The 13,939-nt window shown below is 38.8% G+C and overlaps 1 protein-coding gene across 3 annotated transcripts in view; it reads left to right on the top strand.

Moving 5' to 3' along the window:
* The first annotated feature begins 2,576 nt into the window (after positions 1-2,576).
* TBC1D23 (TBC1 domain family member 23) overlaps positions 2,577-13,939 on the top strand; it is a 62,531-nt gene continuing 51,168 nt past the window's right edge. The window contains exon 1 of one of the 3 annotated variants that reach the window (XM_049710038.1): positions 2,577-2,762. In XM_049710038.1, the coding sequence (XP_049565995.1) occupies positions 2,710-2,762 (53 nt within the window). In that variant the 5' untranslated portion in view covers positions 2,577-2,709. The remainder of the gene's footprint in view (positions 2,763-13,939) is intronic. The other 2 variants (XM_049710037.1, XM_049710039.1) reach the window with 2 other exon arrangements.

The following is a 13,939-nucleotide window of genomic DNA, read 5'->3' as shown; positions in this document are numbered from 1 at the left end:
TTTTTAAGCAGAGATTTACTACTAGAATTTAACAAATTCTACTTGTAATCCCATACTTATATTTTTTAAAGCTCATAACAATCCAGGTAAAAGGCAGGACTTTGAGGGTTTTTTTTAAAGCACAAAAATACTCAGAAAGTTACACCCATAAAAACTTGTAGCCATCTATAAAATGTTCTTTGGGCATAGTGATATCCTTGTCACCTCAGGAAGTGAGGCATGTTGGGGAAAATGTGGACAAACTGGATCCAAATGAAGAGGAAGGACTTATCAGAAAACTCATCAACCACGGAGTCTGTGCTAACTCAGGAGCCTGGATATCAAACACAAGCAAACACTTGATATATTTTAAATGGAATAATACTTTTACCACATGGAGTATTAAGCAGTCACTGTTTTAATTACACTGAGAATGAATTACAATTGAGGGTTATGATCACCTTAATCAATGAACAACTGCTTGTCATGTCACTGAATTAACAGTTTTACAAAACATTTTAGAAAACTTCTGAAAATCCACTGACAGCAATTGAAGAGACCCAGCAGAGGTCCTGAATATCAGGATAGTAATTTGACCTAGATTCATGTCTTTTATTCTTTTTGATAGCTGTTATCTAAACTCTCACTCCATATTAAAAAAAATGTTTCCCCATAGAAAGACTGAACATCATGCAGAGATCCTTGGCTTAGAAGTAGGTGCAATAATGTGGCTCTGTATTATTTCCCCTTTGGGAAGAGAATGAACATGTTTTTGGTTGTAAATGAAAGAGCTGTACTATGCTTTGTGCATATTTAATCAAATAGTTTTTAAAATTATGAAACATTTTAGACACCAAAGTATAGACTCTATAAAGAATACTGAACACCTATGTAGCCATTTCTCAGCTCTTTAGAAACAAAATATTAAAAATATAATTGAAGCCATTTCCTCTCCTCCCACAAATGTAACTGTGAGAACTGCAGAACTTTTGGCACTCTGTCCAAACTCTTGCACTAAGAGACTTGATCAAACTCTAGCATGGTCTTTAGCAACTTAAGGCTGTGTCCCTAGGATGACCCTGGCCTCCAATGAACCCCATTAAAATGCCTGATTGAGAAAGTGCAATGGCTGCCAGCAGAGTTTACTGTTTGATCTAGCCAACACCTGATGATAGGTTACTGACGTCTCTTGGAGCATTTACTACAAAGGGCTTACATCTGTGAATATGTATCTATTACAACTTAGACGTGTCCTTCTCAAGGACCTGAGAGCCATTCCTTTGAAATGTAATCATCAAGAAGGGCAGGGTCTCTGTCTCTCAGGCTCTGTGCCAGGGAAGAATCCTAACCTCGAAAATTACCAGCTAGCAGACACAGCTGGTCTAATCACAATTACACTGACCAATGCTTTGTAATTTTTCACTTGTCTGCCTCTGAGTCCCGCTCTCCCTGCTCCCTCTTTCTCCCTTTAAAACCCCTAAACACCTCTGCACAAATCAGAATGGAGCTCAGCCCACGCCCCTACTGTCCGTAGTTTCTGAATAACATCTGTTTTCACTACTTAACTAATGTCTGGTTTTGTTTATCTTTGAGAACTGCCATTCCAATTTTTCTATATATCATTCTTGTGCATTTTTTAAAAGCACATACATTCTATAAAAATGTATATTGTGCTGCCTATTTTTAAAGCCAAATATAAATGACACCATACTTTACCTACCCTTCCACAATGTTTTGTTCATTTAACATCATATTTTCCAGATTAATCCATATTGTTACATGTGGCTTTACTTCATCAGCATTAGGTCCAGGGCTTACAAAAGCATTTCCCTAGGTCCATCTTCCTGAACCCTGTGCTCAGCCCTAGGCCCAGGTATGGTCAAGGGGAAACTAAAAGCCGGCGCTTTGCTGGTGATGGTAGACACCGAGCTTGGATGTGGAGGCCGAGGAGTCCACCCACGTGGAGTGAAGGGGAAGTAGGGTGGGAAGAGAAGAAACTTGGCAGCTCTCCCTGCTTGGAAATCCAGAGTTCTAGAATTCTAAATTTGGACTTGCCCTTCTATGTTGTTAGAAAGATATGTTTATAAAGGTGGGAGGCTAGAACATATTTCCTTTACTGTTTAGCTTTAAAAAAAAAAAACTTTTAAAGTATTCAAACATAAAGTACGTGGCCTCCATTTGTACTTCTGACCGCGCCCCACAAACAGAGGTGAGCATGCCTTTTCCTTACAGCCCACTCTTTTCTCAAACACAGCTGTTGCACTAGGAAATGGCCCAAATGTGGCTATGCTCCTATCTCCACCCTCCCTGTAGGATTCCCCCCTCCCCTCGCCTCTCCACTATTTAAGACAGTCAAACATGACTTTAAGCAGGACGCCAAGACGCAAAGAAGACGCTAACTGCACGCCAAGAAGCGACCCTCTCAAGGGCCTCCTACTGGGACGCACGCCCTCGCCAAGCCCCGCCCACTGCGCCCGGCCCGGTCCCCGCGGCATCCTGGGACATGTAGTCTTTGGATGGGGTAGCGGCTCTCCACGTCTCCTCCTCCAAGTTACCTTTCGCCCTCGGGACGTCGTGACGTTGCGTTCTTCGCGTTGTCGCCTCTTCCCTCTTCCTTTCCCTCTCCAGAAGCTCAGTCCCAGACTTCCGAGGACCTTTTACGACGTTGGGTCTGAGTCGGCCTCGGCGCCAGGTCCACTTTTCGGCAAAGTGACGTGGACGTCAACAGCAATGGCGGAAGGAGAAGAGGTCCTGCCACTGCCAACGTCGGGGAGCGACGGCTGGTGAGTGAAAGCCCCGGGCTGCTTTGCACTGCTTTTCTATTCTGCCTTGTCACCACCTTGCGGGTCCCCGCGGCACCGGCAGGCGCCGGCATGGAACGGGAAGACCCATCCTCGAAGTCCGACGCCCTGCCCCGCCCCCTCTGCCTACTGGCTCTCCTCTGCCAGCCCAGTCCTGCCCAAGGGGCTAAGCCCGGACTCGATGGGAGAGGGGTGTCGTCCAGCTGCTGGGTCTCAGTTCGGCCCTCCTGGTTCATCCGCCGGTTTCCAAACTGTGCTGGAGAAGGGTGGCTTCAGGGTTGGGTTTGGCCGGAATTCCTGGCCCGGGGAGTCAGAATAGGCTGGTGAGGAAGGAAGATTCGCGGATGCAGATCTCAGGCACTGGAATACGATTTGAAGAAAAGACCCTTGAAATGACCACCGCGACCTTTGCCTGAGGATTCAGAGGTTGAGAGATACACCCAGGGAGGATCCCTCCCACATAATTCAGACATTTTTTGTGCTAGGTTTTATTTCTCGTTTCGCGTTCCAATAGTTAACACCCTTCGTTTCTTGCACACAAGTCGTCTTTTCCCTTCCTACCACTTTCCTCACAGCTCGATTTCAGAGATTTGGTTGCGATATAAGACACTGTTCTTGCTTTACTCAAGCCTTTGTATGCTTACCTGGTCTATTCTCAGGGTTGTGGGAGGATCTCGGACAATTTTTGGTAGACTTTAGTCACCCAGTGTTGTTAATCTCTGGGAAAGTCTCCTACTTTTGAATTAATTGATCTTCACAATACAATTTTAGGGACAGCAGTGTAAAAAAAAAAAGTGGAACCTTTAGAGGCTTGTAGAATTTTTACAATTGATGTAAGTGTATTGACTGCCGGTATTAGTTTTAGATCTGCTTGTTCATCATATATGTACAGCTCACTGGCACTCTAATTATAATCCAGGACATTTGTAGACATGGAGTTTAATTCCTCAGGAAGAAATGGAAATCGGTGAAAGGGATAGATAATATAGTAATTGAGAAGTTCAAGTCTCAATTAGCAGACATCTCGCATCACCTTAGTACATGCACTCTCCAAGGTGTAGGATGAAAATTTATGTGACCTAGATGTAGTTTCTTTTCTCGATTTGCTTATCTTGGAGTTGGGGAGCTGTAATAGGAACACTCAGTAAGAAGGTAAAATTCCTCTGGTTCTTTGGGAGTGTGAAGAAAAGTGATATGAAAGTTCAGGGAGACAGAAACCATGTCCACTTGGAGTCATTGGGGAAAGCTTTATGGGGCTGGAGGTGTTTGAATTAGGCCTTGAAGAATGAGTAGGATCTAGACCAGCACTGTCCAATAGAAGTGTAACGTGTACCACACATGTAATTTAAATTTTCTAGTAGCCACATTAAAAAGAAACAGGTGAAATTAATTTTAATTATCTATTTTATTTAATTGAATATATCCAAAATATTATTTCAACATGTAATCATTGTTAAAAAAACAATACTGTTACATCCTTTTTGTACCAAGTCTTAAAATTCGATGTGTATTTTACATTTATCATACATCTCTGTCTGGTTTAGCCACATTTCAAATGTTAAATAGCCACACATGGCTGGTGGCTAACATGCAGGGTCAGATTAACAGAGCAGAAAGTTCTCTATGAAGTAATAGCATGAGCAAGGACATAGGCAAGAAAACTAATGATTTGTCTGGAGTGTAAGGACTAGAACATCATGAAATTTGCTGTTTTGGAAGAGTGAATTTGTTGTATTATAAACTGGCTGTAATAGCTGATTGAAGGCCACAAGGGGAAGTGTTTCTAGAGCTAAGGTGTCTTTAAGTTCTTAGGTTAGGAGGATTGTGAGCAGGTGTCTGATTCACAGGGGCAAGGACCATGGAGTGAATGGTTGCTAGAGGTAGTATTCTGTCTGGCATTTCTGTATCTTTGGTGAGGCTTCCCATTTTTCTCTTTTTATTTTCACGAGTGGAGGAACCCTGAGTGTTCTCTGATTTTTATTCTCCCTCCATTCTCTTCTAATCTTTTTCTCTACTCCCTCCACGCACTGGTCCCCTAGAAGTGAGTTTGAATAGAGTCAGAAAAGATTCGGATTTGGAGCCACAAGTTCAGTGAAGCCTCTGTTCTCAGAGTGCTTGTTATAGAATGGAGAGGCTTTATTCTTTTTTTAAAAAAAAAAGCTGTGACATTTTTATTGTAATTTTTTTAGATAGAAATTTTTGTGAAATATATATCTCATTGCCTAACCAAACTCATCTTAATGATTTAAGGTCATTCAGTTTACAAATGTAAGTGTATAAAAATAAAACTAGGGCTTCCCTGGTGGCGCAGTGATTGAGAGTCCTCCTGTCGATGCAGGGGACACGGGTTCCTGCCCTGGTCCGGGAAGATCCCACATGCCGCGGAGCGGCTGGGCCCGTGAGCCATGGCCGCTGGGCCTAAGCGTCCGGAGCCTGTGCTCCGAGGTGGGAGGGGCCACAGTGGCGAGAGGCCCGCGTGCCGCATAAATAAATAAATAAATAAATAAAACTAGGTCCCTGTCCTCAAGGAATTTGTGGACTAGTTAGAGGAGACACATTTAAGAACATCAATAACTGTTATATTTCTGTAATACACTGACACCTTTCGGGCCTATTTAGGCAGAAAGGGTAGATTGTTGCTGTTTAAATGGTCCCCTATAGCCATCCCTTTTTGAGATTGCTTTTTATTAGTTTTTCCTGTTTTCTTTCTTTGTTGTCAGTGGTATCTCCCAGTTTGTTCCTGATCTGTGAAGGTAAGTAACTGAACTTGTTAAATTATCTATTCATTTGTAAAAAGGCTCAGGATGGGGCCTGAAGAGCTTAAAAGTACAAGATGTCACTTTTACTTATTTACAGTTTTTCAATTATGTTTAGATCAGTGTTTCTCAAAACTTAAATTTGCATTGGGGTTACCTGGAGAGCGTGTTAAAATGCAGATTCTGATTCAGTAGATTTGCTTGGGACCCGAGATTGCATATTTCTGACTGACCAGCTACTGGGTGATGGCATTTCTGGTTCATGAACCATACTCTGGTTATCAAGGTTCTAGATAATGTGTATCTCCGAATGAGTTGGTCAGAGGAATATCTGTATGTATGTTATCTCTCTGTATGTTATAGTGTATCACCTAATACATTATACTATATATATTACATAATTATACTATAATTTATCTGACTACATGATTTATCATTGCTCTTTAGCTAGAGAACTTCTCATGGGCAGTGCTGATGGCAGGTGGCTCAGTAAATGTTTATTGTCTGAATGTGTGTATGAATGAATACAGACTTTTGTGAAATCATGTGCAGTAATATACCAAGCTGTCAATTCATATAAATTTTCTGACTCCATTGTTTTTGTGAGCTGTGTAATTGTCTGCTGGTGTAATGCTCATTTTTTATGGAAAACCAGGGTTATCAGAAACTGTGTCAGCTCTCAAACTTTCTGAAATTGCAGCCATATAAACTCAGAGGGCATGGAGAAATCCTTGTAAAAATGTTTACAGTTTGAAATAATTTAAGTTTAATTAAAAAGTTAGTATAAGCTACAGGTTTGAAAATAAAAGAAATGTTAAATTATTACAGTCTAAAGATTGGTCATTATTCTTCTTGGTATTGAAGAAACCAGCTTTGAAATTGAGGCTTTCATTTTCTGAGGCTTTCTTTCTGAAATAACTCCTTAAGATCTAAAGTCATGATTAAAAAAATTTTTCTCTTTGGTGTACACATTGATTGTACAACAACTGTTGGTATTCTGAGTTTGCTTAGTTAAAATTTTTTGTACAACTTTTCTTAAATTGTTGCTAAACTTCTATTAAAATTGTAGAAATATCAGTTCCATAAAGAAGCCTCTATTGTTGTAATTTGAAATGCGAATAGGAATTGTTTTGAGAATAATGGGGTCTTTTTCAAAGTTTTGTGCACTTTGTGAATAGTACTCTCAGTGCTTTCCATTTCATAAGCATTGAAATAGAGATTTAAAGGGTCACTTAGGGAGCAGGTGATTGCAATTTCAGACATGATAAAATCAATAAAGAAATACATTTAATATGAAAGAGAATGTAACCCATTGCTTAAGAAGAATATTGGTAGCTTGTAGTTATAGCAAGACTAGATATTACTTTACAAAAAATGAAGAGAAAATGAACCTTACTGGCTGGAATTAGGAGTTTTTAAGTGACAACTGTTAGATTTTGTAAACTGTAAGTAGAGGGTAGACAAAAATTAGACATTAAGACTTATTTTGTTTATAGTATTTACATTAATGTTATTATTGTAATTCAGATTTTACTGTTTTTAGAGGTAATTCCTAAATAATAATTCACACTTTTAGGATTTTGTTCCTGTGGATGTTTTAATATCCACAGGTAAGAGTTAGTAATTGGTTTTTGCACGCTAAAGAAATGTATTCAATTAATTTATTTCTATTTATTTGTACTCACTGCTGAGAATACAGGTGCATTCCCTATCTGAGTATAGTGAGGCACTTCAGGTAATTCTGGAGCACGAGTTAAGTGTACTGCGATGCACAGCCAACTCATGAGTAGGTGTCTTCTGAACAGAATTGATAAAGTATGCTTGGCAAATCTTTTCTGCTGCTTACGGTGAAATGTGGATTCTACTTGGTATAAACCAAAGACAGTGCCCCCCCGCCCCGCCCCATGTATCAAAAAGCAAAATAGAGGCAAAGCATTCCTAATTCATTCAGTAAACATTAACTAAATACTGGTTATATTCAAGCTGCTATGTAGTGTTGTAGAAAAAATTTGAAACATTTAAAACCAGAACTGTGCATTGTTCTGACATTCTTGGGCACTGCAGTTTTTCATCATTTTAGCCCTAGGAATAGATACATGAAGATATCTTCTGAAGATACTAAAGTACTTGTGTTGTTGGAAATTACATGCTTTAGCAGAGTAGTATAGGATTATACAGCTTGAAAAGGGACAATGCTTGAAGTGACTTATTTAGATATTGAGAATTACACATGGAAAACAAATCAGTCCCATATGTTAGGTTCATAAGAGCAAATTGTTGTTTGTGGAAATGCAAGAGCAGTAAGAGCCAATTAAAAAAAACCGCCTATTTCCTGAAATTTAATGTATATTTGTTTTTAAGAGTCTGTCTTACCTTTTGACCTGAGTCGAGAAAATGATGACTAATTAAATAATTTGTTTCACATCTTCCTTCTTCTCCAAGGTTAAAGGAGGTTTTTCTTATCCCTAAGCAGACATAGCATTTTGTAGTTGGGTGAGAACGCTGTAGCATGTGCTTTCCTTACTTTAAAGTAGTTGTTACATAAAGCTAGTTGCTATGGTGGTATTTAATAATTTCACTAAGAAGATATAAGAAAATACTATGTTTATGTAGAGCTTTATCTTTTGTATACTATCTCATTTTGGCTCTTAGAACAATTCTATGCAGAAGGGAAATTATGAATTATTGTCCTTTCCTTGTTAGAGATGAGAGAACAGGCATAGGGAGGTTAGACAATAGACCCAGTGAGTGGAAAATCTGGAACTTAAACTCATGGCTCTTTAAGCCCTGTGCTCTTTCTAAAGTTGATTGTGTGTACAGTGTATAGTTCACAAATACTTTAACAGACAGCTAGAGAGAACCCAGTTAAAAATATGCTAATCCTATACCCAATCAACCATGTGTTTTGAAACATACAATATGCAAAGTTGTGCTTTGTTGAACATATGGTGTGTATTTTCTGTGGCACTTTACAAGGCTCTAAGGATATGCATAAGCTGTGAAACACATTATTTTTCTTGCATCCACAGGAAGGGACAATTCATGAGTGATATGGTGGGATATACAGAGCATTATATACTATAACTTTATATCTCTATGGTTTTCATAATGTGTCCTCATATCTCTTGCCAAAAATCACATAAATAGATTAGTTTTTTATCTTAAGATATTATGGTTACAGGGACTTCCCTGGTGGAGCAGTGGTTAAGAATCCGCCTGCCAATGCAGGGGACACGGGTTCGAGCCCTGGTCCGGGATGATCCCACATGCCGCAGGGCAGCTAAGCCCGTGCGCCACAACTACTGAGCCTGTGCTCTAGAGCCTGCGTGCCCTAGAGCCTGTGCTCTGCAACAAGAGGGGCCACTACAAGGAGAAGCCCATGCACCGCAACGAAGAGTAGCCCCCACTTGCTGCAACTAGAGAAAGCCCGCGCGCAGCAACGAAGACCCAACCCAGCCAAAAATAAATAAATAAATAAAATTTAAAAAGCTATTATGGTTACAAATATCATCTAGATTATATATACAATATGTTATATATTTAAATGTATTTATGTAATAAGTTATATATTAAATATATGTAAATATATAAGTAATACAATTATATGTATCATTTATGGAAGTAAAATTATAATTTTTGATTTACTTATTTAGTTTGTGAGAGCACAGTAGTGGTATTTAATTAGAACATGTAAACAATTACACAGTTTTAATAACTCTCACCTCAGTAATTTTTTCATTGTTTTTATTCAGTGATGTAGGAGAAATAAGAAACTTGCTTTTAAAATCGCTTCCTTGTGGTTATTGTCCCTGTACAGAGTTTCTGGTCTCTGTTTTGAAGTATAAAAGTGACGCATAGAAGGATGTATTTATCTCATATGGGTGTGCAGTTGAATACCAAACATTCTTGAGCTTATTTAGTAGATTCCATTTAGATTTAACCACTGACATGAAAATAAATGAGAGCCTATTTTATTGAATAAGTTCTCACTAATGTTGGAATTCAGGTTTAAAAAATAAATCCGTTATGTATTTCTTTGCCAAACTATGATCTCCATTGGTAAAGTACCTTTGGAAAGAATTGCCCAAATGTTGCAAATATTGTCACCTCATTTGCAGTAATTGTTCCTTTATCTTCCAAAATGATGGTTTCAAGAAAAGGAATATTGGGGGTATTTCTTTTCTCATTACATTTTGAGTAAAGTGGAAATTTGTAATAGAAACAGGTAATTTGCTGTTTTGTGTTGACATGTGCTGTTTTCATCCCATTCTTTCTTTGAGGCAAAAGGTATACACTATTTTCAGTTTCCAGATAAACTAGTGCTTTGGTTGGGGGGTGAGGGGAAAGACGCTGATGCATTTCTTTTTGCCTTAAAAGTGGTAGAAAGTCACCTTATATGTATAGAAAAGAACAGTGTGTTGGGGACTTTTTATTTTGAGGAAGCATGGAAGAGGAAAAGGATTTAGAACACTCTCTAAAGTTAACTGCTCATTAGTAGAGAGATGTTCTTCCATTTTGTAAGCCAAGTCTTACAGAAAATGCATTGCAACATTACACATATGGTAAAGTTATAAGCAGCTTTTTTTTTAAATGCTTACACAAAAATTCCTGAGTTTTTTCTTAGCAGAAGAAGGTATACCATTGGTGCAATTTGATCTATGTGGATTATGGATCAAAAATAAGTTTATGAAAATTTAAAGCATCTGGTCCATTTGTACTGTAGTTAATTTTAGTAGTTTACAGAGCAGTCTGTGATCACTGTCTCCTTTGCCTATTGCACAGTGCTGAAATATTGTAGCTATCATGTTTGTTTGTCATCTCAAGCCAAGAGGACTAGATTTAGCACCTTCTTTACTTGGCCAAGATCCTAGTTAAACACAAATTCTGCAGAGGATTACAGTATTTGATAGGGGAATCTCCCAAAGCTGCTTTTGTGGATCTGATCCTGATACATAGTTTCACTATTTTTTTTTTTCAAGCTGGTGGATGGGGTGTTTTTTCCCTTGGCATTCAAATATACATTTTGTTAAAATACTGTAACAGTGTGTCTGACAGGAATCCAGATAACGTCAAGATTTTGCAGTTAACAAATTGTGCTCTCATGGACTGTAAGGTGTCATGGTCATTTCCAAATGTGCCATAATACTATTTGCTGTTAGAATGCTTTGATAATTTGAGATTGGTATTTTAAAATAAGTTGCATAATACATATTATGGTCAACTCCATCCATATCTACTGTACAAGCAAATCTGTAACAAAGTTCTGGTATTTCCATTTCGAATAAATGTCACACAAAATATTCAGGAACAAAGTAAGGAGTTTTGGTTTGGTAGTAATTTGTAACAAGTGTGCTAAGGATAGTAGCAAAATAAGTTCAGACAAAGCTTGGTGCTGATGTCTCATGACCTGGGCATTAAGAAATAACCAGAAGTCTGATGGCACAAATTAAGTCATGAAACCACAACTCAACATGTGCAACTTGTCACTGTTACACAATTTGCTAGTGCTCAGGACTAGTTAGCTGGCTATTTTTGAGTTTTAAATAATTGATCAGAAGCTTGTGCCTGGGTATAATGTGTATACATGAGCAAGCTGGCCTGTCATTGTTTACTCTGTGCTCATCAGCAGTTTACATTCTAAACAAATTGGAATGAACTACAGCTCAAAAAGAGCCGCTCCCGTCTCTGTTCAATGGGATTAGATAATAGGACCTGGGCTAAAACCTTGGAGGAGCCAGCTAGACTGTAAGCTACATGAGAGCACCGGCTTTGTTTACTGCTAGATCTTCAGTGCCTCACACAGTGGCTAGCATGTAGTAGGTGCTTCAATACATATTTATTGAAGATTTGAAAAAAGAATACTTTTGTTAGGGAGGAAAGAATTCAGAGCATGGGTTAGAGAGAGTTACAGGAGAAGTACTGCAAACTGAAGGCAGAGTGTTTTAATGAGAGAGTCTAACTTTGCAGAGTATGTGAAGAAGATGAGGACCAGGAACGATGACTAATGACTCCTTGGAGCAGTTTTATTAGAGCAATGGAGGGTTTGAGTGAATGAGAAGAGACTACGTGGAGGCGAGTGGAGAGTACAGTTTGCAGGGCGTTGAACCGTGAAGGGAAAGAGAGAGATGACTTTTTGAAAGGGAGGTCACATGTAGGACCTTTTGAATAAGCAAATGTGGAAATATTGGGGGAAAGGAGAATAATCATAGGCTATATTGTTCTTTATATATTTGAATGTTAGGAATACTTTCAGTGAAGAGTTCTGAGTCCATTTTATCTCTTGGCTCTGTTTAATACAGTAACCCCTCTGTATCCTTGAGTTCCATATACAGGAGTGTAGAACCTGTAGTTTTGGAACCCGGGAATACAGAAGGCCGACTGTACTATGGCGTTTTATATAAGGGATTTGAGCATCTTTGGGTTTTTGGTATCTGCAGCGGGTCCTGGAATCAATCTCCAACCGATACGGAGGGATGACTATACTACTGCTAGCAGTCAGAGGTTTGAACAATATCCTTTGCAGTAGAAATAACACATTTAAGATGTTTACACAGCAGGTGTTGGGCTTTTATTGATTTCCCCTGTAATGCGGTTTTTGTATTTTTCTTGTAATCACATAATAATGTATCTTAGATCCTGACCATTTTAAGACACAAAATTAATTTTTTAAAAAATTGGTAATTTGGGTTTTCTCTAGTTTCTCTGTACTCTGCATTTAAGCTTAGGTGATTATGTATATTTCTAGGTCCTAAGTGGTGTTTTTTTTTTTTTTTTTGGTACGCGGGCCCCTCAGTGTTGTGGCCTCTCCCGTTGCGGAGCACAGGCTCCGGACGCGCAGGCTCAGCGGCCATGGCTCACGGACCCAGCCACTCCGCGGCATGTGGGATCTTCCCAGACCGGGGCATGAACCCGCATTCCCTGCATCGGCAGGCGGACTCTCAACCACTGCGCCACCAGGGAAGCCCCTAAGTGGTCTTTTTGAACTACTATAATCTTTGATTTTTTAAATAATTACAGGAAAGGATTGAATTTTAAAGAATTTTGAAAACTAGTGAAGTTGACTTAGCTTACTTGGTAGACTGAGAAGCTTGATGAATTAAAACGATTTGTTTCCAACCCAGAAAACATTCTGTCCTAAGTGTTTTAGCAATTTATCTCAGTATGCTTTTGGGTGACAAGAGTCTATTTTGAAGTTGAATAGGCTATGGGAAGTCATACAGGCCATCTAATAAGTTGCTGGGAATGATTGCTAATTGCTTAATTCTAGGGCTACTTCACTATTTCATATGTATGCTTTCTATTAAAAAAAACTTATTGAGTGCTTACTTTGCCTTTAAAGATTTAATCTTGACTAAATGAAGAGTTACTTAGTATTCCTACACGCATGTTTTCGCTTGTCTTCTAATTTTAGTTTTTTCCACATTTTACTGTTGTCTCATTTGTGCCTCAGGATTTGTGTCACATGTACCCAGCCGTGGTTCATGTGAACAGCAACTCACTGTCTGACACACTTCTTTTTGGGGAAACAGTGAATCTTCAATGCCTGTGGAGTCTTGTATGGAGACGGTCCTGAAAAAGAAAGTTGGAAAGGACAGATTCAGGCAAGGTGTAGTCATTAAGATGGAATGAAAGAAGAGTGGGAGTGATAGTCCAGTAGAACAGGAGATAATTCATGGGTTGTATAAATACTCTCCACCTCTTTTGATTGGATAGTATCTGATACTATCCCTGTTTTACAGGTGAAGAAACCGAGTTTGTATCTTAGGTCACACGGCTGTTAAAATTGTATAGAATCTGATGTCATGTTTTCTGATTTTAAATTTTATATTATTTTCTCTGTAACACATTGTTTCTAAGCCTTTATATTCTTAATTTTTGATGCTTTTGCTGTTGAGCTGCCATGGCAACTGTTGAGGAGTCTGTTCCTTTCCCACACCGGTAGTTAGCAAGTAGTATCAATTTGAGAAGTTAAAGAGGCAAGGCGAGCTGTTATCCCCTTAACAACGCTAAGGTGAGGCTTGGACCCTTCATAGTGATACACTCCCTTCATTGAAGTAGTAAATGAGGGTTGACACAAAAGCTTCCTCTTAAAGCCCTAAATTAAAGAGTCTGTAAACTATTTCTAATGAAGTTACTTTTTTGAGATGTAATTTATGAATCATAAAAATACATCCATTTAAAGTGTACAGTTCACTGGTTTTAGTATATTCCCAGAGTTACGCAGTCATCACCATGATCTAAGTTTAGAGTGTTTTCATTACCCCCAAAGAAACCCCATACCCATTAGCATCCGTCTTACTCCCCTATCACCCCAGGTCATAATGATCTACTTTCTATCTCTATACATTTGCCTGTTTTGGACATTTCATGTGAACGAAATCATACATATGTGGCCTTTGTGTC

The sequence above is a fragment of the Orcinus orca genome, chromosome 5 (genome assembly GCF_937001465.1).
Source record: "Orcinus orca chromosome 5, mOrcOrc1.1, whole genome shotgun sequence".
NCBI lineage: Eukaryota > Metazoa > Chordata > Mammalia > Artiodactyla > Delphinidae > Orcinus > Orcinus orca.
Note: the sequence above shows the minus strand (reverse complement) of the source record. Positions and strands in the feature narration are given on the sequence as shown.